Source organism: Neoarius graeffei, chromosome 14 (assembly GCF_027579695.1).
Source record: "Neoarius graeffei isolate fNeoGra1 chromosome 14, fNeoGra1.pri, whole genome shotgun sequence".
NCBI classification, from domain to species: domain Eukaryota; kingdom Metazoa; phylum Chordata; class Actinopteri; order Siluriformes; family Ariidae; genus Neoarius; species Neoarius graeffei.
Window position 1 is genome coordinate 14,278,435 of NC_083582.1, and position 25,227 is coordinate 14,303,661.

Below are 25,227 nucleotides of genomic sequence, written 5' to 3' on the forward strand. Positions count from 1 at the left end.
CATCTGCAGTTTGCTAAAGATCACGTGGACAAGCCAGAAGGCCATTGGAAAAATGTTTTGCAGATGGATGGGATCAAAATAGAGCTTTTTGGTTTGAATGAGAAGCGTTATATTTGGAGAAAGGAAAACACTGCATTCCAGTATAAGAACCTTATCCCATCTGTGAAACATGGTGGTGATAGCATCATGGTTTGGGCCTGTTTTGTTGCATCTTGGCCAGGATGGCTTGCCATCATTGATGGAACAATGAATTCTGAATTATACCAGCGAATTCTAAAGGAAAATATCAGGACATCTGTCCATGAACTGAATCTCAAGAGAAGGTGGGTCATGCAGCAAGACAACGACCCTAAGCACACAAGCCATTCTACCAAAGAATGGTTAAAGAAGAATAAAATTAATGTTTTGGAATGACCAAGTCAAAGTCCTGACCTTAATCCAATCGAAATGTTGTGGAAGGACCTGAAGCGAGCAGTTCATGTGAGGAAATCCACCAACATCCCAGAGTTGAAGCTGTTCTGTACGGAGGAATGGACTAAAATTCCTCCAAGCTGGTGTGCAGGACTGATCAACAGTTACCGGAAACGTTTAGTTGCAGTTATTGCTGCACAAGGGGGTCACACCAGATACTGAAAGCAAAGGTTCACATACTTTTGCCACTCACAGATATGTAATATTGGATCATTTTCCTCAATAAATAAATGACCAAGTATAATATTTTTGTTTCATTTGTTTAACTGGGTTCTCTTTATCTACTTTTAGGACTTGTGTGAAAATCTGATGATATTTTAGATCATATTTATGCAGAAATATAGAACATTCAAAAGGGTTCACAAAATTTCAAGCACCACTGTGTGTGTATGTGTGTGTGTGTGTGTGTATGAGTGTTTAGTCTACGTCTAGTTCATATCTAGAGTGTTTATACTGTTTATATTGTCTGAGTGTTTAGTCTGTGTGTAGTTTTTATCTAGTGTTTACACTGTTTATATTGTCTGAGTGTTTAGTTTATGTCTTGTTCTTATCTAGTGTTTATACTGTTTATTTATTCTGTTTATATTGTTTGAGTCTTTAGTCTATGTCTAGTTCCTATCTAGTGTTTATACTGTTTATATTGTTTGGTTTTTTTTCAATTATTCTATTTTTATTTATTGCATTGCCTGTTTGCACCGTGGGTCAGAGAGGACTGAAATTTCATCTGTGCTGTATGTCGAGCATGTATAGCATATTTGACAATAAAGTTGATTTGACTTGATGTTGGCAAATTGCTGTGGTATAAGAGGAATAAAACACTTCAGGCAGTGTTGCTATTGGAAAATAACCAACTTCTGGCTTGTAACAGTCACTCTGCTTCATCATATCTCTCTGTCGTTTATTATTTTATTACATTTAGAATAATAAATGGAAACTTTTAAATTCATAACCTTTTTAATTATTTCAGTATTAATATCTATTTGACAATTTTTGGTATTTATCATCATGAAGGAACATCCATAACACTGAACTTGTTGGAATAAACAAAACCTCTTTGTCTTCTACATTTTGTTTAAAGGGTAAGCAAACTTTTGCACTAGACTGCAAAATTAAACACAAAGTGAAGATGACTGTTTCAAAATAGATAAAATGCAATAAGGATGAATACGCATCACCGCTGGATATTTTATTTTGCTTTCTAAACATGTCCTTATTATAACTCCAACAAAATTGCACATTTTTTTTATTTGTATTTTGGAATTTTTCCAAAAATGTATTAAGCTGTCTGAATAAGTTACAATAATATCAGTGCCTACAGTATTTACAGCTGAAAAAAGGGGAAAAAAGTATTCATAAATCTAAATGCTTGCACTGCGACTGAGAGGTCAGTAATTTTTGGCTGTCTCCATCGTGCCCATTGTCTCTCTTGTCCCTTTGGACACCGTTCTGCTTTTCTGTCCGGTCTGCTTTTCTTCCACCCGATGAGAACGGCAGGATGGTCTTCTTTTTCACAACGCGGGGTTCTACGTGCTCGTCACATCCCTGAAAAATACACCATCACTCATGCACTTTCCTCAAAGCTCAGAAAGAGGATTGAAAATATACCTGAGAAGAAACAATATAAAACACACCTCATCTGAGTGATCAGAAAGGCTCTGATATGGCTGTGACGCTTCATTCCTGTTGGACCTGCTGTCATTTTTCAACTCCTCATCCTTCTGAAAGCAAAAGAGAAATACAGTCTTACACTAAATACTGGATTATCACCGACTGTGTCAACTTAAACTCAGAATGAACTCTCATCATGTTGATTTCAGAGCTAACAAGCTGTGTTTGTGTGTTGGAGGATTTACACATTACGGAAAGATTCCATGTAACAATGTGGAGTATGTGTTATACTGGGGATTTCTATTCAATACTGCAAAGATGCTTATTCATCAGTTTCTTAAATTGGATTGGGTAGGTGTTAACTCGACAATCGTGTTCAGTATTAATTCAGCACTGTAAAATGTTGTAGATATGGTTGAATGGTTAAGTTTCATTTCCATCAAATGGGAACCAAAAACAAAAACATCAAAAACAGCAAGAAGGACACTCGGTAGAGTCCAGACCTCCATCAAGCTACCTTTTAGAATATTCACAAAAAAATCCTGGCTCCGCATACATATCAGGACTTGCATCAAAATATAATCAGTTGTTCCTCAGCCCATGGCTCACCTTTCCTCCAAATTTCATCCAAATCCATTCATTACTTTTTGAGTTACATTGGGAACAGACAAACAAACAAATGGAGATGAAAACATAACCTCCGCCAACAAAGTTGGCTGAGATGATAATAATAGTAAGAAGAAGAAGAAATCATACGAATTCTAATAAAGTGTCTAATGAACTTCAGTGCTTAGCCCCCTAACTATAGAGAAAATGTTGAACTACTCAACAGTACAAAACACTAATCTTAGAAAAAAGTAAACACTGAAATAGTTTCAAGATAACCTCTGATAGAGACTTGGCTGGGGATTGGCTGGAGTTCTTGGGAGAACTAGAGCCCCTTATTCGCTCAGTCAACCAGGAGAAAGGCACAAACGGGGGGCCAGAGGAACGCGAGGAACGGCTTTCTGCTCCATCAGGTTCCCTACAACCAACCAAGTACGTGATCTGAATGAGTCCATGTAAATGCACATGCATGTATTCATAGATGTTTTGTAGCACGTAGATTCTGTACCGGTTTCCTGCGGCGTGTCTCTTGGCTCGCTCCCTCCTGACCTTCCCATATGTGCGACGCAATGTGACCCTGTGCAAACAAGCACAATAAGTAGTACTGCACATCAGTAAATCAGGAACACAACAACTGTTATAGTAAAATACTGAGCGGCTGGGTGATCGGATGAAGTGGACTTTGAGACGCAGTCTCCGGGTTTAAGTCTAGGCTGAAAACATATCTGTTTAGTCAAGCCTTTTGTTAATAGTTTTATTAGGTAAAGGAGTAGATCTGGAGGGTCCTCAGACATAGTGTTTTGGTAAACTGGGATGTATGGATGCTGTCAGCCCCCCATCACTCGCTCACTCGGATTTGTTGATGGTCTAGTGGCTGGCAGCTTTATGTCCTGGGGCTCCCTCATGCCTGTGTTACCTTCTAGTTCTCCCCTTTGAGTTATGCTGGCATAGTTTTGCCGGAGTCCCTGCTTGCAGTCAGCACAAAATGTATACTGTTCTTACTCATTAGGTGACATTGGGCATACCTACCAACCTGTGTTTTCTCTCTCTCTCTCTCCTCTCCTTCACTCTGCCTGTACCTCTGAGTTGCACGTCGATCCTGAGACCGAGATGCTGACCTCTTCTGCTCCTCGGACCTGCTTGATCCATCCTGATCCCCTACTTCTGGCTGGAGTCTCATCATGTTGCTCCTGTGGGGGACGGCCCCATATGGACAGTCGAAAGTCGCACTTGGAAGATGGCTCTGGACACTTACAGTAATGCTTTTATGGCTGAGGACTTGCTAACGTTTGGACTTCAGTTGTTATGAACAGTTTTGCACTCAAGTTTCCATCAATGAACAGTTGATAACTTCAACAAAACAGACTTCATGTTAAAACTATAATGAATTTCCTGGTTACACAGTTCTACTTTGTGACTATATAGGGCACTGTTATAGAAGCAAGTTATTTATAATCACATTGTCTGTTATCACCCAAATGAGGATGGGTTCCCTTTTGAGTCTGGTTCCTCTTGAGGTTTCATCCTCATGTCGTCTGAGTGAGTTTTTCCTTGCCACCATCACCACAGGCTTGCTCATGGGGTATAGATCATCGGCGTCGCCAGGGGTATTTTACTGGGGCACGTGCCCCAGTATAGATCTGTAGTGCCCCAGTAAAAAAAATCCAGTGACGAAACGCTCTGAATTTTAAACTTGGGAATAGCTGCAATTTAATTAATTCATAACGTGGGGTAGGCTAACCGATGCGCGAAGAAGACCATCTACAATGCTTTTACATTGGTAGTTTTGGCTGGCCTCGCGCACACTAAGCAATGTGAAAAAAGTGTGCGCGTGACATGAGTAACATCTTGGTTGCTATGGGGACCGCAGACTCCAGCAGCCCTCAGATGCAATGAAATTCAGAGCAGGGGAAACCATCTCTCCGTGTTTTTCAACTGTTTACAGGTTAGTAGACAGTAATTCCACTGTCATTTTTGTAACGCTGTAGAATTAATATGTGTTGGGACATTGTTTTCGTGTTGTCTTGATTTTTTGTTTGAAACGAAGGGATATTGAAAAGTTTGCATTCATTCCGTCGTCTGCAACGTGGCAAGCCGCGAGCCCTCAGTTTGCGTGTTGCCAGATCGTGTTGATAGTTTTGTGATGGACTGTGTGAAGATAGCCACCTAACGTAATGACACACAACTGTTGTTTTGGAGGCTACGTCCAGTTGAGTATTGTAATTGAATTATTGAACCGAATTTCAATTGCACATGCACGCGCTCTGCGCGCACACACACACACACACACACACAGTGGTGCTTTTAGAGGCTTTTGGATTGTGTTTAGAGATGTTCAATGCTGAAAATGCGTGTGCTTACAAAGATATGTTTGGTGATTTAAAAGGTATCAAGTATGAATACTGTTGGCCATTAAGTACTCTTGGTTGAGTTTAAAAACTCGGCGGTGTTGTATTGTATGTTAATATGTTCTTTTACAATATTACCAACAGTATAAGTATTACATTGCTATTATCACAAATGTTGCAAATATTCATACTGTTATTATTAAATGATTGACCTGGATTCAGTGTCCTCGTAATCATTTTGAGTTTTACAGCTCTAGTGACTAGTTTTAAGCAGGCTGTTTCTAAATATAAATATCAATATATAAATATATATTACATAAAATATAATATATATTACATAAAATGTAATATATATTATATAAAAAATATAAATATAAATATAAATATAGTGCAAAATTTTTAGCTCGCGCGCTTCGCGCGCTCGCATACATTTCCTGTGCCCCTTTTGTGCCCCAGTATGGTCTTGGGTCTAGTGACGCCCCTGGTATAGATTAGGGATAAAATTAGCTCATGTTTGAAGTCTTTAATTTTCTGTAAAGCTGCTTTGCGACAATGTCTATTGTTAAAAGCGCTATAAAAATAAACTTGACTTAACTTGACTTTCTGTTACCACCTTAAAGATGATTGTTTTTCTATAACACCACATTCTGAAGTGTTCTTTTTATCTGTTTATATTTACAAAACAGCCACAAAACAAGTGCTCATTTAGGAAGACAGAATTCAGAATATTTGTGGTATAAACATTCTTAACCCTCACATTGTGTACTAGACATTGTGTTTGATTAAAAAAAAAATCGTCTGTACTGACCCGAGATCAAGGAAACGTCTCCTGGTCTTCTTGTCCAGCAGGACTGTCGGGCTGCTCGGCTCATCTGAACCAACATCACGACTGTCATCTGAACACACATAATAAAGAAAGAAAGAACAATCACTGGGCGAAATGTTACCAATTTGTCAACCCTTACTGATCAGCTGAACCAAATGAGCTAACTTCTTCAAAAGAGTCAGAATTCCCATCACTAATCGCTGCGTATTGTGGTAATTAGTTGTGCGTAAGCTTCACAGTGCATCATCTAATGAACTACACAGGGAATATATTAGAGAAACAGCTTTAGGAACAAAAGGTTGCTGGATCAATTCCCTGGACCAGCAGGAATGGCTGAAGTGCCCTTGAGCAAAGCACCTAACCCCCAACTGCTCCCCAGGCTGCTCATCATAATCATTAGGCCATGGCTTCCGCATGTATATGGCCCCCCACACACACGCACACACTAGAACACCTTCATGTCAAAGCCTAGTAACACCTTCTACCAAAAATGAGTCAAATCAATTTGACTTTTTTTTTTTTTTGCATGTATCAAAAAATGAAACCACATTAGCCCTGTCTTCTGTTGCTGTTAGCTGTTCCACTTCCCCTTGATTGGACCACTTCTACCATTTTACAGGCTGTTCTATTACCTTATCAGTTTGCAGGGGGGGCGGCACGGTGGTGTAGTGGTTAGCGCTGTCGCCTCACAGAAAGAAGGTCCGGGTTCGAGCCCCGTGGCCGGTGAGGGCCTTTCTGTGTGGAGTTTGCATGTTCTCCCTGTGTCCGCGTGGGTTTCCTCCGGGTGCTCCGGTTTCCCCCACAGTCCAAAGACATGCAGGTTAGGTTAACTGGTGACTCTAAATTGACCGTAGGTGTGAATGTGAGTGTGAATGGTTGTCTGTGTCTATGTGTCAGCCCTGTGATGACCTGGCGACTTGTCCAGGGTGTACCCCGCCTTTCGCCCGTAGTCAGCTGGGATAGGCTCCAGCTTGCCTGCGACCCTGTAGAACAGGATAAAGCAGCTAGAGATAATGAGATGAGATAATTACAACTGATATATGCTAATATTTTGACCTGGCGACTTGTCCAGGGTGTACCCCACCTCTCACCCATAGTCAGCTGGGATAGGCTCCAGCTTGCCTGCAACCCTGTAGAACAGGATAAGCGGCGACAGATAATGGCTGGATAGATGGATATGGTAATATTTATGAAAGTTGCATTGTCATATGATGCACTACCACATGACACACTACTGTGTAAAGTGCACGACAAAACACCTATATCAATAAATTATTACTATTTTAGCAACTGCAATCCGAGCTCTTGCTCAGGAAATTCAATGTACACATCAGACAGTGAATATACCCAGGGAAACTGAGGGAATGGAAGTGGCCACTTAAGACAGAGCTTAATACCGAGATAACTATAAACAAAGACTGCAATAGTTGTATGTCTATAATACAAAGTCAGTAACTGCAATCTGAGCTCCTGAGTCTAATAGACTGAGAGAACGATACAACGATTGTGTGAGTTGCATGTGAACAAGTCCTATAATAAGTCTTAGATCTCAAGACTCAGGGGATTTCAAGCAGATTTTCTTCAGAGCCGTTGCAAAAATCAACATCTCTCACAGACCTGTCCAGCCGCAGTCATCAAAATCAAAGTGAGGCTCAGCCCAAAACGGCACGAGTCCCATGTACATACACAAGGTATAGTAAGTACAGGGTTACCCTATTAATGAATACGAGCAGTAGCCAGACAGCCAACATGTGTGTGTACGCAGTAAGCCTGCTGCAGCATCTTATCATTTTGGCTTGTGAACATGCGCATTAGGGGCGGTACGGTGGTGTAGTGGTTAGCGCTGTTGCCTCACAGCAAGAAGGTTCTGGGTTCGAGCCCCATGGCCGGCGAGGGCCTTTCTGTGCAGAGTTTGCATGTTCTCCCCGTGTCCGCGTGGGTTTCCTCCGGGTGCTCCGGTTTCCCCCACAGTCCAAAGACATGCAGGTTAGGTTAACTGGTGACTCTAAATTGACCGTAGGTGTGAATGTGAGTGTGAATGGTTGTCTGTGTCTATGTGTCAGCCCTGTGATGACCTGGCGACTTGTCCAGGGTGTACCCCGCCTTTCGCCCGTAGTCAGCTGGGATAGGCTCCAGCTTGCCTGCGACCCTGTAGAACAGGATAAAGTGGCTAGAGATAATGAGATGAGAACATGCGCGTTAATGATACCATAAACATAAAAGGATGGCGCACACCCTTTACCTGTACAAGGGTGCAGGTCCAAAAATACAGTATGTTATTATGTCGATGTACAAAGTTCCTGCACCCTGTTAAAATCCAACATGACTCATCCAGCTTGCTTTTCACTGCATTCGTGTCACAAGCAAAAAAAAACCTAAGCTCAGACCTACTATTAATGTATACCATAAACTCTTTGGCTCAATTGCACAGACTGATTTATTTTGTTTATTTTTTTAACCTTATGAATTAAACAAAAAACAGCAGGCATATCTCAGTATCTGCAATACTAAAACTTTTTTTTTTTTTGATGGGGGGGGCGCACACCAGGGGCACTCCCCCTTAAATCCATGCCAGAGATTGTTTGTTTGGATGAATGACTCATTTGAAATCCATGAGACCATGTCAGTAGACTTCAGAAGCAGAACACAGCCAGGTGGGTTTGGGTTAAAAATTGGTGAACACATCTGTTTAGAAGTGTCATCAGGAAAACAAGTGTTGAAATTGGGTTTTACAAGACCAGCTGCTCCTCATGTGAGTGGCACATGCCATGTGTACAAATTTCCTAGCAGAGCAAATTACCAAAATGATTCTTAACGCCAAAGGTTTAAACATGTCACAGTTCAAAAATACTGTAAGTGCTCTATCCTCATCCCATTGTGTTCTAGATGTCACTAATGTTGTATTCAAGGCCACCTAAACTGAGACCAAGTCATGACTGAGACCAGAGTGTATTAAGACCAAGACGTTGAGGGGTTGAGATCAAGTCAAGACCAAGACCAAGGCAGGGTGAGACTGAGTCAAGACCAGGACCAGACCAGTGTGTGTGAAGGGGGGCAGGGGAGGGGTGACAACTGTTAATGGGAATAAAAATTTGAATTCGCGATGAGTCACGTTATTGGTCACATTTGAAGCAGGAAATTTTACATCCAATCACAGTAACGATGTTAACAAATAAATCAGACAGTGCACAGGCAATTTAGTGAAATCCCCACAGTTGTGGTCTTGATCGGTCTTGAAATAAAATCCCGAGTCCTCTGTGTCTGAGACTGAGACAAGACAGAGTAAAATGTGGTCGATTCCGAGACGAGACCAAGATCTTCAAAAAGTGGTCTTCAGACCAGTCTTGAGCTCTACAGCACTACCTGTCAGTTGTGTACATTAAAGTATATTAGGTTGTTAACAACTGCTTCAGAAGCATTAGGCCTAGGAAGTTAACCTTGCTTATTCAAAATGTCTACCTTCACTCTGAGAGTATTCCCTCTGGTGCAGGAGAGAACGATTCTCCTCATGTAGTTGGACTTGGTCCTTCTCACGCACATGGGCTTGGTTCTTCTGGAGATGGTCCTTCTTGCGCAGGTGTGTATTGTCATTATGGAGATGGTCCCTGTTGTGCAGGTGGATGAGGTCCCTCTGGGGCAGATGGATGTGGTCCTTTTGATGCAGTGGGAGATTGTCACCCTGGCGCAGATTAGTATGGTCCTCCTGGCGCAGTTGGGGATGGTCCTTTTGCTGTAGGTGGGGGTTCTCTTTGTGATGTAGCTTCAGCTGATCCCCTTGGCATGGTTGCAGACTGTCCTCCTGGCGCTGCTCAACATGGTCCCTGTGGCGCATATGGGCATGGTCCTCCTGGCGCTGCCTGAGGAGGTGGGTTGGAGAGGAGGGATTCAACAAGCATGCACTTCTTCGTCTTTGTTCTTTCTTTTCACTTTCACCTGTCTCAAAGGTGAAGGCTCTGTCCTTCCTTGCGGGAGAGAAGGAAGGATGGAGGTCAGAGAAAGGAGAGGGGCAGTGTAGGGACACATGGAGAGGCGAGCAGGAGCCAGACAACAGGCCACTGTAGCTCTGGTGCACATAAATACACAAAACTTTTGTTAGCCACATTTAACAATAATTTAGTAAACTATTAGTAAAACTGAAAAAAAAAAAACCACCCACACACACACACCTACCTTTCCATCAAGGCCGTCCTCTCCTTCTGTGGAGCTCAGACTGTCCCGGAGACGGGACCTGGAGGGGCGGTGCCTCCTGGTTTTGATAGACAGCTGAGCTTTAGCTTTCTGTAGGCTGCTGTCCAGGCGCTCAGTCTCAGGCACTGCATCTGTCAAATCTTACAGAAATGTAATGATTTAGGATCATTACTGTAGAAGCACAACCTTAATATGTTCAACTCTTCGGGCATCGGCGAGCATGGCTGATTCTCTGTCTCTCTTACACACACACACACACACACACACACACACACACACACACACACACACACACACACACACACACACTTTAGCAGGCGTAAAACACAGTGATGTCGTAAAGCCAGGCTGGAGCTCTATTAAGCTGTCAGCAGCCACAGATTACTAAAGTGAATGATGTAACGATATTCTCAACACACACACACACACACACACACACACAAGAGCAAGAAGAAATTGCGGCTGAGAGCTGAGGAATGTGAAGACCCAACATCTGCCCTCTATGCAAACTCATAAAGCATCAGAGCTGTTCCTCCATAATTCGAGCCTTATTACTTTTCAGCCTCAAGCAACCATAAGATCCAAAAGTCGACGAGCCCAAACTGCTTATATGTCTTCTTGTCTTCTTCAAAAGGTACTAATTATACAAGAGCACATTATTTAACATTGTCAACATTATACTGTGATGTTCTAAGTAGTGGGTTAATCATGCTTAATTATTTGATTAAATAGGTCCTACACCTCCATATCTGAGGCCATGGTTCTCTGCCGGAAAATGGTGGAGTGTTCCCTCCGGGTTGGGAGTGAGTTGCTGCCCCAAGTGAAGGAGTTCAAGTATCTCTGGGTCTTGTTCATGAGTGATGGTAAAATGGAGCATGAGATGGACGGGCGGATTGGGGCAGCGTCAGCAGTTATGTGAGTGTTGTACCAGTCCGTCATGGTGAAGAAGGAGCTGAGCAGGAAGGTGAAGCTTTTGATTTACCAGTCTGTGAAGATTCTCAGTCGTCCAGGTCATAGTAAACTGTGGGTGGTAAAAAAGAGCAACTGGACTTGCTTGAAGATTTTTGAAGACGTTTCATCTCTCATCCGAAAGGCTTCTTCAGTTCTGTCAAACTGTCAGTTTGTCAGTCCAGTTGCTCTCTTTTACCACCCACAGTTGATTTACCAGTCAATTTACATTACAACCCTCACCTATGGTCATGAGCTTTGGGTAGTGACCGAAAGGATGAGATTGTAGATACAAGCGGCTGAAATGAGCTTTCTCCATAGGGTGGCTGGGTTCACCCTTAGAGATAGGGTGAGAAGCTCAGACATCCAGAGGGATCGCAGAGTAGAGCCGCTGCTCCTTCATGTCAAAAGGAATTAGCTGAGGTGGTTTAGGCAACTGATCTGGATGCCTCCTGGGCGCCTCCCTTTGGAGGTTTTCCAGGCATGTCCAACTGGGAGGAGACCTTGGGGTAGACCCAAGACACACTGGAGAGATTATATATCTCATTTGGCCTGGGAGCACCTTGGGATCCCCCAGGAGGAACTGGAAAGCGTTGCTGGGGAGAGGGACACCTGGAATTCCCTGCTTAGCCTGCTGCCATCGCAACCCAACTTTGGATAAGTGGAAGAAGATGGATGGACGGGTCCTACACCAGAGATCACATTAAACACTCGATCTTGTAACAGTGGACCGATAATTCCAGAATTTAAATGAGGTTAATTCACGAGATCCACCTACAAGCTGTTGTGAGGAAGAGCACAGTCTGCAAACACCTGAGGCACCTAATGTTTTACTGACACATTTTGTTTTGCATGATTATTTCATGACTTCTACATTATTGCCTCAGTAAAATAAAAGATTTCCAACCAAAATGTCATTTTACAGAAAAAAAAAATTGTAAGGAAAGAAAATAATATCAAAAGGCACAGTAGAGCACTTCTCAAAATTGACTGGAAAAAAAAACAGAAGCAAGTGGAGCAGACAAATCTCATCTCATCTCATTATCTCTAGCCGCTTTATCCTGTTCTACAGGGTCGCAGGCAAGCTGGAGCCTATCCCAGCTGACTACGGGCAAAAGGCGGGGTACACCCTGGACAAGTCACCAGGTCATCACAGGGCTGACACATAGACACAGACAACCATTCACACTCACATTCACACCTACGGTCAATTTAGAGTCACCAGTTAACCTAACCTGCATGTCTTTGGACCGTGGGGGAAACCGGAGCACCCGGAGGAAACCCACGCGGACACGGGGAGAACATGCAAACTCCACACAGAAAGGCCACGGGGCTCGAACCCGGACCTTCTTGCTGTGAGGTGACAGTCCTAACCAATACACCACCATGCCGCCCGGAACAAACAAATCTCCATTCAAATTACACTGACCACTAACAGATTCGTCAAGGTGCTGAAAATTCTCATGAAACTGTACGAAGTGTAGACTACTGAGATTACTGAGGCAATTTTAAGGCAAAGGATTATCACACCAAATATTCAGTTTGTGTAGCTTAGTGGGCGGCACGGTGGTGTAGGCTAGTGGTTAGCGCTGTCGCCTCACAGCAGGAAGGTCCGGGTTCGAGCCCCGTGGCCGGCGAGGGCCTTTCTGTGCGGAGTTTGCATGTTCTCCCCGTGTCCGCGTGGGTTTCCTCCGGGTGCTCCGGTTTCCCCCACAGTCCAAAGACATGCAGGTTAGGTTAACTGGTGACTCTAAATTGACCGTAGGTGTGAATATGAGTGTGAATGGTTGTCTGTGTCTATGTGTCAGCCCTGTGATGACCTGGCGACTTGTCCAGGGTGTACCCCGCCTTTCGCCCGTAGTCAGCTGGGATAGGCTCCAGCTTGCCTGCGACCCTGTAGAACAGGATAAAGCGGCTAGAGATAATGAGATGAGATGAGTAGCTTAGTGCTGTTTACTGCTCTTTATAGTAGATTTATGTCTACTCACTGGTCACTTTATTAGGAACACCTCTACATCCACCTGCTGTTTTCTGCAGTTCTCTCATCAGCCGATCCCTTAAGAGCAGCACAATGCATAAAATCATGCAGATACAAACCAAGCGCTTCAATCAATGTTCACAATGTTCAAACATCAGAATGGGGAAAACTGTGATCTCAAAGTGTGACTTTCACTGTGGCATGGGTGTTGGTTTGAGCCAGATGGACTGCTGGTTTGAGTATTTCAGAAACCGCTGATCTCCTGGGATTTTCACACACAGCAGTCTCTAGAGTTTACACAGAATGGTGAGAAAGACAAAAAACACTGAGTGAGTGAGCGACAGTTCTGTGGGCAGGGGCGTCACTAGGAATTAAGCTTTACTGGGTCACTGCCCCCCCCAACACACACACAAAATGCCCCCTCCCCCGCACAATGCACCTTAACGTTCCTGTCCCCAAACTATGCAAAATGGATAATTCTCATGCTCTCGTGGATGAAGTTATGCGAGGAATAGGTCAACGAGATGGAAAACACATCCCAGTCCCCAAAAAATTTATTGTTGACATTTGGGCTTTTAATGCATGCTGATGTTAAACGTGTCACCTCAACTCTCACGATTCACGAACTTAGCTGGTTAGTTATGACTGACTAGCACATAGCCTACAACCTTAATCTTACCTCTCTCACCCTCCTCCTCATCTGTCACTGTTTCCCTGCCCCTGTCTCTGCTTCGTGAGAAGAATTGTCTGATATCCATCTGGAAAAGTAATTTAATATCGTTTAATTCGATGTAGTTTAATGGGTTTGTTAGAATATGGTTTGCTTAGTTTTGTTGCAAAAACTTCGCGCTACCTTAACTTATCCAGAGCCCGTTCTCTGACTCATCCAAAGAGTAGACTCATCTCTCCAGTAGGCTAAATGGACTCATGGCACGCCGCACGCACGCTATGTTAGTGAGAATCTCCCAGACCAATCAGAAAATTAGTTAGAAAGAAGAGGCGATAGAAGTTTGAAACACACTCTGTCCTACAACTTACAGTAGATGAATGATCTGCCAAAGAAACTAGTTTGTTATGAAAATCTTTCAACACTTTCTTACTGGGGCACAGCTGATTTTTACTGGGGCACGTGCCCCAGTAAAAAAGGCCTAGTGATGCCCCTGTCTGTGGGTGGAAACAAATGCCTTGTTGATAAGAGAGGTCAGAGGAAAATGCAAATTGGGTCAAGCTTTTTGGCCAGGAAGGATATAATAACTCATATAAATCACTCTTTACAACCGTGGTGAGCAGAAAAGCATCTCAGCATGCAACAACAGAAGACAAGACAAGACTAGAAAAGCACTCGGAGAGTGCAGACCTCCAGCAAGAATCCTTTAAAAAAATCCGGGATCCAGAAGGTGATCCGGATCACTGGTAAAATTTAATGGATTGTTACTTGTGCCCAGTCACACCTCTGGAAAAAATTTCAGAGCAATCCATTCATTACTTTTTCCGTAATGTTGCTAACAGACAAACCAACAAACAAACAAACAAACCAACGCTACCGAAAACATAAGCTCCTTGGCGGAGGTAATAATAACTAGAATGCATTTCCAGAGAAAATGCGAAAGTGTGCTTGCTCAGGTGCGCCGCCATGGCGACCCGGCAAGAGAGGCGACCGCACGCCCACACGACAAGTTTTGTGTCAACACGCAAAAGTTTGGCCAAGACACAAGGCGGATTCTCATACGGAGATGACAGGCTGGCTAGGTTCTTTACACGGACATCCAAGAGCATCACTAACATGAAAATTTAGATGTAATTCTAAATCCGTAAAGAGATATGACCCAAAACACGTTTGTGCTCATTATGGCGCCCCCTAGTGGCCAAATGACACCAAATTTGATGAGGGTACATGAAGTGGTGCCGAAATTCATCTCAAGAAATATGGTCTTGATGCATCAAAGCGTTTCTGAGATATGAGCAAAAATACGTTTTTGCTAATTGTGACGCCCCCCTAGTGGCCTAATGGCACCATATTTGATGAGGGTAGTTTGGATGGTGTCCAAAGTCATGCCACTAAATCTCATCTCATCTCATTATCTCTAGCCGCTTTATCCTTCTACAGGGTCACAGGCAAGCTGGAGCCTATCCCAGCTGACTACGGGCGAAAGGCAGGGTACACCCTGGACAAGTCGCCAGGTCATCACAGGGCTGACACATAGACACAGACAACCATTCACACTCACATTCACACCTACGGCCAATTTAGAGTCACCAGTTAACCTAACCTGCATGTCTTTGGACTGTGGGGGAAACCGGAGCACCCGGAGGAAACCCACACGGACACGGGGAGAACATGCAAACTCCACACAGAAAGGCCCCCGGGGCTCGAACCCAGGACCTTCTTGCTGTGAGGCGACAGCACTAACCACTACACCACCGTGCCGCCCATGCCACTAAATATGGTCTTGATATGTCAAAGCGTTTCCGTGATATGAGCTCACTTCCTGTTTGGTGGCTTCGCCATTGATTTTGATTGGCTGCCACGGGCGAACGCTTTGACGTATAAGAGCGAAACGAATATCATTCATTAGGCATGGACTGGAGATTATGTTTGCCAAGTTTCGTGATGATCGGACAAAACTTGCGGCCAGGGTCACTCTACCTTCACTTTGGACAAAATTCAAAATGGCAGAAAATCTAATGAGGCGGAGAATGACGTCATAGGGTGCGTTGGAATCGTCTAGCTCCAAGGATTCCAACGACACCAGACTTATGAAAATTGGACATAGCTACGGATCAAAAGTTACGTGCATGAACACATGTAAGACTGTGATCAGTTGGTGGCGCTAAAGCGTGAGACGTACCAACATGAAACTTGATGAAATCAATCAGGGTCCACTCCTCTATCAGTGTACCAAGTTTCATGACTTTACACCAGGGGTCACCAAACTTTTTTCTCTGGGGACCACATTGTCGTTCCTGACTGTGATGGGGGGCCGGGGTCGGGTCAGCTATATAACATAGAATTGTATGACCCAGACAAATATGACCACCAGCAGGCCTCATTGTGTAGTAGAGATTACTAGCCTGGCACAGCCATCCCCACTACTATATCCACACTACTATATCCACACTACTATATCAACACTTGATTCCTGGCACATCTTTACTAGTGGTTTGCAAAAGTAGTAATCGAGTCTTCACACTTTGTTTTAATTTGAAATACCACAGATATTCCATTTATTTATTTTTGAATAAAAATAACATCAAAGCTGTCAAGGTAAGAAACATCTGCCTATTTGAGGTGATTGACACTGGCAAAGGTGAGTGGAAAATTATAAATTGTAGGTAGGCCTGTTGATATTATTAATAATATTAATAATAATTGTGTGCAGCATTTAATAAAGGTCAAATAAATAGGCCTATAAAATAAATACATTTTAAAAAACAGTGAAATTATAATAATATGAGCAATAGATCAACTAGCCGTGGGCGGCACGGTGGTGTAGTGGTTAGCGCTGTCGCCTCACAGCAAGAAGGTCCGGGTTCGAGCCCCGTGGCCGGCAAGGGCCTTTCTGTGCAGAGTTTACATGTTCTCCCCGTGTCCGTGTGGGTTTCCTCCAGGTGCTCCGGTTTCCCCCACAGTCCAAAGACATGCAGGTTAGGTTAACTGGTGACTCTAAATTGACCGTAGGTGTGAATGGTTGTCTGTGTCTATGTGTCAGCCCTGTGATGACCTGCCGACTTGTCCAGGGTGTACCCCGCCTTTCGCCCGTAGTCAGCTGGGATAGGCTCCAGCTTGCCTGCAACCCTGTAGAAGGATAAAGCGGCTAGAGATAATGAGATGAGATCAACTAACCAGCTCTTATGCCTATCCATTTGAGCATGTTCAGGTCTGAAAATTTTTTAAGGTCAAGGTGAAAATGAAATGAGCAGTAGGCCATTTACAGGTCAAAACTAAAGCATAATACAGAATAATGGGAATCAAAATCAGTAGTATATGTAGGTGAGCTGGATTTGTACTTGTTGATTTGTACTTCTTGTCGGGACACACCTCCTCGGCCACAGCAAGCATGCATACTTTAACAAAGTCCCCATCAGTAAACGGCTTTCCATGGGTAGCTAGTAGGTGAGCTACCTTATAGCTAGCTCGGACAGCAGCCATATGGGTTTGGCGAAGGAATACATTCTGTTGTGCAGCCAGTCCGCATTTCATCCTCCGAATCCTGTCTTCTCTTGTTTGCCCTCGCAAACTAGCATACTCTTTGTGGCGGGTTTCGTAGTGACGACGCAGATTATATTCTTTGAAAACCAACACACTTTCTTTACATACAAGACAAACTGCACGGTCCTTACACTGAATGAAAAAATAATCGGTGGTCCACTGTTCTTTAAAAACTCTGCACTCTCTGTCAGCTTTTCGCTGACCGCTAGCCATTTTGCTGTCCTGAACACTGACAGTTTTCTGCACGTGCGCTGCCTGTCACTGCTTGATCGCAAGCATATGATGAAAATTCGGAAAATATGAATAGTTCATTTTATAACTAAATATTAATTTTAATTGATAAAATCAACAAAATACAAGATGCAGACATGTTATTATTTGCCAAAAAGCAATTTAAAAAAATAGGCCATGACCACTTTTGGGGATTGCCTCATAGGGCCGGTTCAAGTGGTGGGTGGCAGAGGGGCTGGGGGGCCGGTCAAAGGGAGGTGGCGGGCCGGAGTCGGCCCGTGGGCCGTAGTTTGATGACCCCTGCCTTACGGTTTGGCCTACAGAAGGAAAAATCTGTTTTTTGCGTCGCGCGCCCATTCATTTCAATGGGGAAAAAAATGAATCCTTTTAAAAAATCGGGGATCCAGAAGGTGATCCGGATCACCGCCAAAATTTAATGGATTGTTACTTGTGCCCAGTCACACCTCTGGAAAAAATTTCAGAGCAATCCGTTCATTACTTTTTCCGTAATGTTGCTAACAGACAAACCAACAAACAAACGCTACCGAAAACATAGCCTCCTTGGCGGAGGTAACAAGCCAATCTTAGAATCAACAGCAAGTTCCTATTAAAGTGGCCAGTGAGTGTATTTGACTCATGATCTATGATGATCTCAAGCGAGGTTTGAATGAAAATGTCAGTGGAATAAAGAATGAATTTTCAGTTGTACACAGGTAACTTTTCCCTAAAAAGGCAAAAAGGAAAAAAAGTATATACAGCACAAATACTTTGTTACACGTGTGTTCATGCTAAAAGGAAGCTACCACTCAGGATAACACCAAACCCAGACAGTGAAATCAATATGTAGAAACTGCTTGCTGTCAAACTCAATGCAGACGAAAAGCCTAAGAGGTCTGAGTAATGTAGCAGAGATGAAGAAAAATGATGATAACAATAAAGCCGTGAGCAATCTTTACAAACCTTTAATGCTCAACTCACAAATAAAAGCTGACATAGATTCTGAAATCTACAAAGTCCATTCACAAACTCAATTAAGGAAATTAGCCACAGCTACGGACGACAAGCGGAAGATCGACAGCATCGATTTAAACAGTGAAGAAGGTTCAAGTGGAGCAGTGCAGGAAAAACAGAACACGTGTATGGGATCCTGTTTCATGGTCGTATCAGTGCTCTGGGTCGGCTGATCTACTCTCGGGCTGAAACGTAGTGAGTGTGTGTAAATTAAAGGCTGGGATGGTGCACTAATGGAGGAGGGGGAAGGGAAGAGAGTGAAGAGGTCACTCACCAAACACATCTTCTTCCGTCTCAGCCAGCGGGGTGGAGGACATGGTGATGTTATCTGTAGACCAAAAAAAAAAAATCAAAAGGCATTTTACACAAGTATAATCCAGTTTACATTCAATGTATTGATTTATTTCTACATCAGGTCGTATTATTTTAACTTACTGTATTTATTTATTTATTTTCAAAAGTTATATTTAATTATTATTAACGATCATAATCATATTGTGGATTACACCTGACATTTTAAAACAAATTCTCCATTTTTGTACATTTGTGTTTATACACTGTAAAAAAAGAATAGTTGAGAATACTTGAAATTTCAAGGCAACCATCTGCATTAAGAATTTTATGTTTTGCCAACGATGTGCCCATGATAATCCAAACTATGATAACACTGTTATCTTTATTAAGAATTCTTAATTAAGTCAATTTTCAATTCCTCATTCTGCCAACATAGATTTCTCTTTTTGCTGAACAGTGGCATTCACAGTAGTACAAAAAGGCAATTGAGGTTATCACAATTTATCATTAAACTATACATGCCGGGGCGGCACGGTGGTGTAGTGGTTAGCGCTGTCGCCTCACAGCAAGAAGGTCCTGGGTTCGAGCCCTGGGGCCGGCGAGGGCCTTTCTGTGTGGAGTTTGCATGTTCTCCCCGTGTCCGCGTGGGTTTCCTCCGGGTGCTCCGGTTTCCCCCACAGTCCAAAGACATGCAGGTTAGGTTAACTGGTGACTCTAAATTGACCGTAGGTGTGAATGTGAGTGTGAATGGTTGTCTGTGTCTATGTGTCAGCCCTGTGATGACCTGGCGACTTGTCCAGGGTGTACCCCGCCTTTCGCCCGTAGTCAGCTGGGATAGGCTCCAGCTTGCCTGCGACCCTGTAGAAGGATAAAGCGGCTAGAGATAATGAGATGAGATGAGATGAGACTATACATGCCTTTTTTTCATTGTTCTACACAATTACAAAACTTCAATAATGTACAATAAACTTCACACTTTTTTAAAAACTTTATTTCAATAAGCACTTTTGAACAAAATCAAGTATTTGTATAATTACAGCGCATGCCCCCTGAGTTCAATCTATTTTCTGTCTTTTTAAGCATGAATAGGCTACATGGGGTTTCATTTCTTTAATCAAAACATGGCCCTTCAGTACTTGAACTTGGTTTCACAGGCCAAGCTACAGTGCAATAATAAGTGCACTTGTAATTGGGGCGTCTTGTCATTCTAATCTAGCTGCTCTGAAACACAAGCTACATCCATGTCAAAACATTCATGTTTAAGGGGGGGACATGGCCCTTCTAATGCCGCTTTTTCACTACAAACGCGGCTGAGTCGGGCTGAGCCGTGCCGTGCTGAGTTGGGCTGAGCGGGGCTGTTGGAGTTGCATTTCGACTACAACCGCGCTGAACCGTGCTGGCTGGAAGTGGGTGGACACATTGGGTGGAGTTAGCGAAAGTGGGTGGACGTCACGTGATGTCGTTAAGCAGCGCAAACAGTGACATCAGTGAGCTTTTAAGCGGTAGTCTCACAACCCGAATAGTAAACAATAAACATGGAGGACATGGAGTCGTTAGTGTTGCTGGTCTTGGTGCTGTGGCTTGTTGTCACCGACAACGCCAACAGATACTGGCAAGAGCGTATAGATGAGGCGAGGCGCATAAGGCTTCAGAAATTCTCGTAATTCGTAATTCTTCTCCTTCCGGGTTTACGGTGTTTACAGATCCCAGCGCGCTCGCGGGGCGTGTGTGGGCATGTGAGGACACTCCTCCTCACCAATCAGTGCACAGGGGAGTGTCTGCTCACGCCCCCAACCTCACTCGGCTCGCTTTGGCTCGCTTCAGCCCCACTCCAAAACGGTGCGAGTTTTAGGGGCTAAGCAGGGCTGAAGCGAGCTGAGTCGTGCTGGTTTTTGGTAGTCGAAACGCGAGCCGTGTCGGGCTGAAGTGAGCTGAAGCGAGCTGAAGTGAGCTGAAAAAGGGTAGTGGAAAAGGGCCATAACTGTTAAGATGCAGATTGACTTAGAACATGACCCTGCACAGCCTAAATACACACTGGCTGCTTCAGAACATGGGCCTGCACAACCTAAATGCCATAAGGTTCAACATGTCAACATGAACTTCAACCGGAGAGAGAACCACATTGCCCAGCCCTTGCATTTGGGAGAGGAAACCCCGTGTCTTGGTCATTAAGAGCATGCGCTGAATAAACACCTGTGGCAATTATGTATTTTCAATTCAGATTATTCACTATTGTATATTTACACATCATTGAGGTGCACCCTATCAGTTTGATGTGGATTTTTCTGTTCGTTAATAATTATTCATATTTTCTTGTCCATTCAATTGTGAATACGGAATTACTTGAACAAAGCGTAATTCTATTTTTTACAGTGATACAGTACTCTGCAAAAGTCTTAGGCCCCCTATTATTTTTTTCACACAAACTTTTTATAGATTTCTATTTTATGACTTCTACAAATCGAGTCAGTACAAAAATAATTTTAGAGTTACAAACGTTCATTTTCCAGCACAAAATTAAATGTTACAGAAAAAAAATGTATCTGAGCGGCATATTACATAAGAGGCCACTTTTCAGAATAAAAAAGAAAACATGATGAAGGCTACTGGGGTTTTGGTGCAAAATTAAGAAGCAAGTGTGACAGTCAAAGAGTCCAGAAGAACTGTGGCTGGTTTTGCAACATGCTCAGTAAAACCTACAGCTCATTTCCGCATAAAACTGCACTCATTGTACCTGAGACTACTATTTTTTTTAAAGCAAAGGGTCGTCACACAACAAATATTGACTTTGTTTCATTTATTATAGCTTACTGATTACTGTTTATAGTGGGGGTTTTTTAATGTTGAAACATTTCATTTTGGGGCGGCACGGTGGTGTAGTGGTTAGCGCTGTCGCCTCACAGCAAGAAGGTCCGGGTTCGAGCCCCGTGGCCGGCGAGGGCCTTTCTGTGCGGAGTTTGCATGTTCTCCCCGTGTCCACGTGGGTTTCCTCCGGGTGCTCCGTTTTCCCCCACAGTCCAAAGACATGCAGGTTAGGTTAACTGGTGACTCTAAATTGACCGTAGGTGTGAATGTGAGTGTGAATGGTTGTCTGTGTCTATGTGTCAGCCCTGTGATGACCTGGCGACTTGTCCAGGGTGTACCCCGCCTTTCGCCCGTAGTCAGCTGGGATAGGCTCCAGCTTGCCTGCGACCCTGTAGAACAGGATAAAGCGGCTAGAGATAATGAGATGAGATGAGAAACTTGAACTGGTGTATTCTGGTGGCATCTAGGGCTGATTTAGGCACAATTCAACATTATAAAATTTGCTGTTTCTTATTTTGCCAAATATGCAAGGGGTAAAATTTAAAGGGCAAAATTAGATTTGAAATAAAAACACTTCATAGCAGGCGGCACGGTGGTGTAGTGGTTAGCGCTGTCGCCTCACAGTAAGAAGGTCTGGGTTCGAGCCACGTGGCCGGCGAGGGCCTTTCTGTGCGGAGTTTGCATGTTCTCCCCGTGTCCGCGTGGGTTTCCTCCGGGTGCTCCGGTTTCCCCTACAGTCCAAAGACATGCAGGTTAGGTTAACTGGTGACTCTAAATTGACCGTAGGCATGAATGTGAGTGTGAATGGTTGCCTGTGTCTATGTGGATGACCTGGCGACTTGTCCAGGGTGTACCCCACCTTTCGCCCGTAGTCAGCTGGGATAGGCTCCAGCTTGCCTGCGACCCTGTAGAACAGGATAAATCGGCTACAGATAATTAGATGAGATCACACTTCATAGCACGCCTCTTCATTTTCCCATTCCAGGATGCCAGGAACAGAATTGAGGTAAAATCACGCAACAACGCCATCTAGTGATCAGCGCTGAGAATATGGTTTTATGTATGGTTGTGAATGGCAGTCAGTGCATGCAGCGAAACCCTTTATTTTCACTTCTGGGTTGAGTTTCAGGATAGTCTAGACCTATATATTATAATATCTTCCTATTTCTATAGTTATTACTCATTTTCAGAGGGGAATCGGAGATATTTAGGTGCGAAAAGTACTCTGCATTGTTCAATTTATGGTATTGCAGGGCTTGACATTAACTTTTTAATCCACTTGTCCAGTCAGACAAGCAGCAAGATTTTTCACTTGTCCTGACAATAACCTTTTTATTACAATGTATTTACTAGTTCAATAAAAGTGGTTGTCACACCTGCGCAACGGACTGTCACGCACACTCTAAACAGCGTGCGCTTCTAATGACAAGCACCTGCCCTGGATTAAGCACAATCAGCACGCACATAAAAGGATGCTGTACACACCTACACGGTGCGAAATATTGTGTTGTTCATCACCATTACCAAGCCGTTGTTAGTGCATTGTCTTCCTGGTTATTGGTTCTCATTTCTGTCTTTTAGTTTCCGATCTAGACCTGCCCAGTTTAGTCTGTTTGTGCCTCATTCAACCCTTTTGCCTGTTTATCATTATTGATTCAGCCTACCGTTTTGGACTATATGCCTGTTTGTTTCTTTTATAATAAAGACACTCTTCCTGCACATACATCGGTCTCCTCTCCAATCAACCTGCACTTACTGACAGTGGTTAACAAAGTTTATCAAAAAGCAGGTATAATTATGATAATCATTATGCTTTAATGATTTATAATATTTCAGTAATCTCAAACTTTAACTGTAACAATAAACAAAAAACTATCCAATGCCCCATTATGGTGTGTGTGTGTGTGTGTGTGTGTGTGTGTGTGTGTGTGTGTGTGTGTGTTGTTAAAACCCATTACCTGATCTATAGTTGTTAAAACCCATTACCTGATCTATAGTTTTAAGAGTTAGACTCACCCAAATTCAAAGCTTATGGAAGAAATAAAGTTATATCTTGATTAATCCAATAAAACTTGAAGTACAAATTAATTTAAAGAAATGAAACCGAAAGAAAACAAGTTGGACATGATAAGGGGGGCAGAATCACATTGTGAATGAAAACAAACCATGAGTTTGTCACTGTCATAAAATGCTCCCAAATAATTTACAATAATGTGTTAATGTGAATCATACAAAAGAAAAATACAATAAAAAGTCCAAATGGAATGACGATTCACCACAGATATTTATTTTATTGAGGTATTTGATCACAATTTCTCCAATTTCGGTGACTTCAGAGTCTAATAATCTACAATTAGATATTGCGACGTGGTTATTTTTACACACACACCTGCTGTACTTGGCTTCCCCGGAATTTCGTAAACAATAACATGGCCGGATCACTGAGGGGATTGAACTAGTTTTGTTAGAACATTATTGATGTAACTCTGGAATAATTGCTATAAAAATGGTGATTTTCAAAAATCCCTAAAAGATGTGGGCCCTAATAGATCTCATCTCATTATCTCTAGCCGCTTTATCGTGTTCTACAGGGTCGCAGGCAAGCTGGAGCCTATCCCAGCTGACTACGGGCGAAAGGCAGGGTACACCCTGGACAAGTCGCCAGGTCATCACAGGGCTGACACATAGACACAGACAACCATTCACACTCACGGTCAGTTTAGAGTCACCAGTTAACCGAACCTGCATGTCTTTGGACTGTGGGGGAAACCAGAGCACCCGGAGGAAACCCACGTGGACACGGGGAGAACATGCAAACTCCGCATAGAAAGGCCCTCGCCGGCCACGGGGCTCGAACCCGAACCTTCTTGCTGTGAGGTGACAGCGCTAACCACCACACCACCGTGCTGCCCGGCCCTAATAGATATAAAAGTATAATGTATCATTACTATATTGTCTTTGGTCGCTATATGTAATACTTTGTTGAGTAATTTTCTCTCATCTGTAAACCAAATTAGATCGGCCTATATGTAGAAAATGTGACAAAATATGTGGACTATTTATGTAAACTACTTATTACTATTATTTAACTCAGATTTTATATTCTATTGCATCTTTAAAGGAAAAGAAAGCACATGGTTAAAATACAGTTATGAAGCTAGATTATGATATAAACTAATGATTCATGCAAATAATTAAAAATAAGGAGCTCATACAACTAAGATAGCCATCTCCAAATGTCAGTTTCTATGCAGAATTCTCCCATCATCGACAATTTCATAAATGCTGCCATTGAAAGTATTTTAACCAATCAGAAAAATCCCCCTCGATCGTTTGCGGCAATGCTCTGACGTCACTTGGGCACAGCACATGGAAGCTCCGCATGGCGAGTAAGACTTGAAGCATTAGGGTTGCAGGCCATTACATCAACCTTTTCTTTCACCATCTTCCTGCACTAAATGACACTGTTAGTCTCAAACAGACCTTACTAAGCAGGGAAATTTTTCAAGAAGGCTGTTCGACGACTGAGAGAGAACAAAATGCCTAGTTGTGCAGCAGTCGGGTGCACATGCAGGACTGGATCAGGTCAGCAGCATGGCCGCACGTTCTATGGCTTTCAGTTGAAAAAAAACAGACTTGCTAAAGAAATGACGAATCAACATGAAAAGGGTGGGCTTCGTTCCTACAACGAATTCCCGCTTGT

General features: G+C 43.1%; 1 protein-coding gene across 6 annotated transcripts in view; it reads right to left on the bottom strand.

Moving 5' to 3' along the window:
- Window positions 1–1,642: 1,642 nt before the first annotated feature.
- Window positions 1,643–25,227, bottom strand: part of samd14 (sterile alpha motif domain containing 14) — a 40,762-nt gene continuing 17,177 nt past the window's right edge. For 2 of the 6 annotated variants that reach the window (XM_060938755.1, XM_060938756.1), the window contains 8 exons: window positions 18,700–18,753; window positions 10,030–10,187; window positions 9,319–9,922; window positions 5,842–5,929; window positions 3,194–3,262; window positions 2,965–3,103; window positions 2,103–2,189; window positions 1,643–2,013 (listed from right to left, as the gene is read on the bottom strand). In XM_060938755.1, the coding sequence (XP_060794738.1) occupies window positions 1,822–2,013; window positions 2,103–2,189; window positions 2,965–3,103; window positions 3,194–3,262; window positions 5,842–5,929; window positions 9,319–9,922; window positions 10,030–10,187; window positions 18,700–18,742 (1,380 nt within the window). In that variant the 5' untranslated portion in view covers window positions 18,743–18,753 and the 3' untranslated portion in view covers window positions 1,643–1,821. Of the gene's footprint in view, window positions 2,014–2,102; window positions 2,190–2,964; window positions 3,104–3,193; window positions 3,263–3,321; window positions 3,876–5,841; window positions 5,930–9,318; window positions 9,923–10,029; window positions 10,188–12,983; window positions 13,261–13,652; window positions 13,765–18,699; window positions 18,754–25,227 lie in introns of those variants that run through there. The other 4 variants (XM_060938754.1, XM_060938752.1, XM_060938753.1 and 1 more) reach the window with 4 other exon arrangements.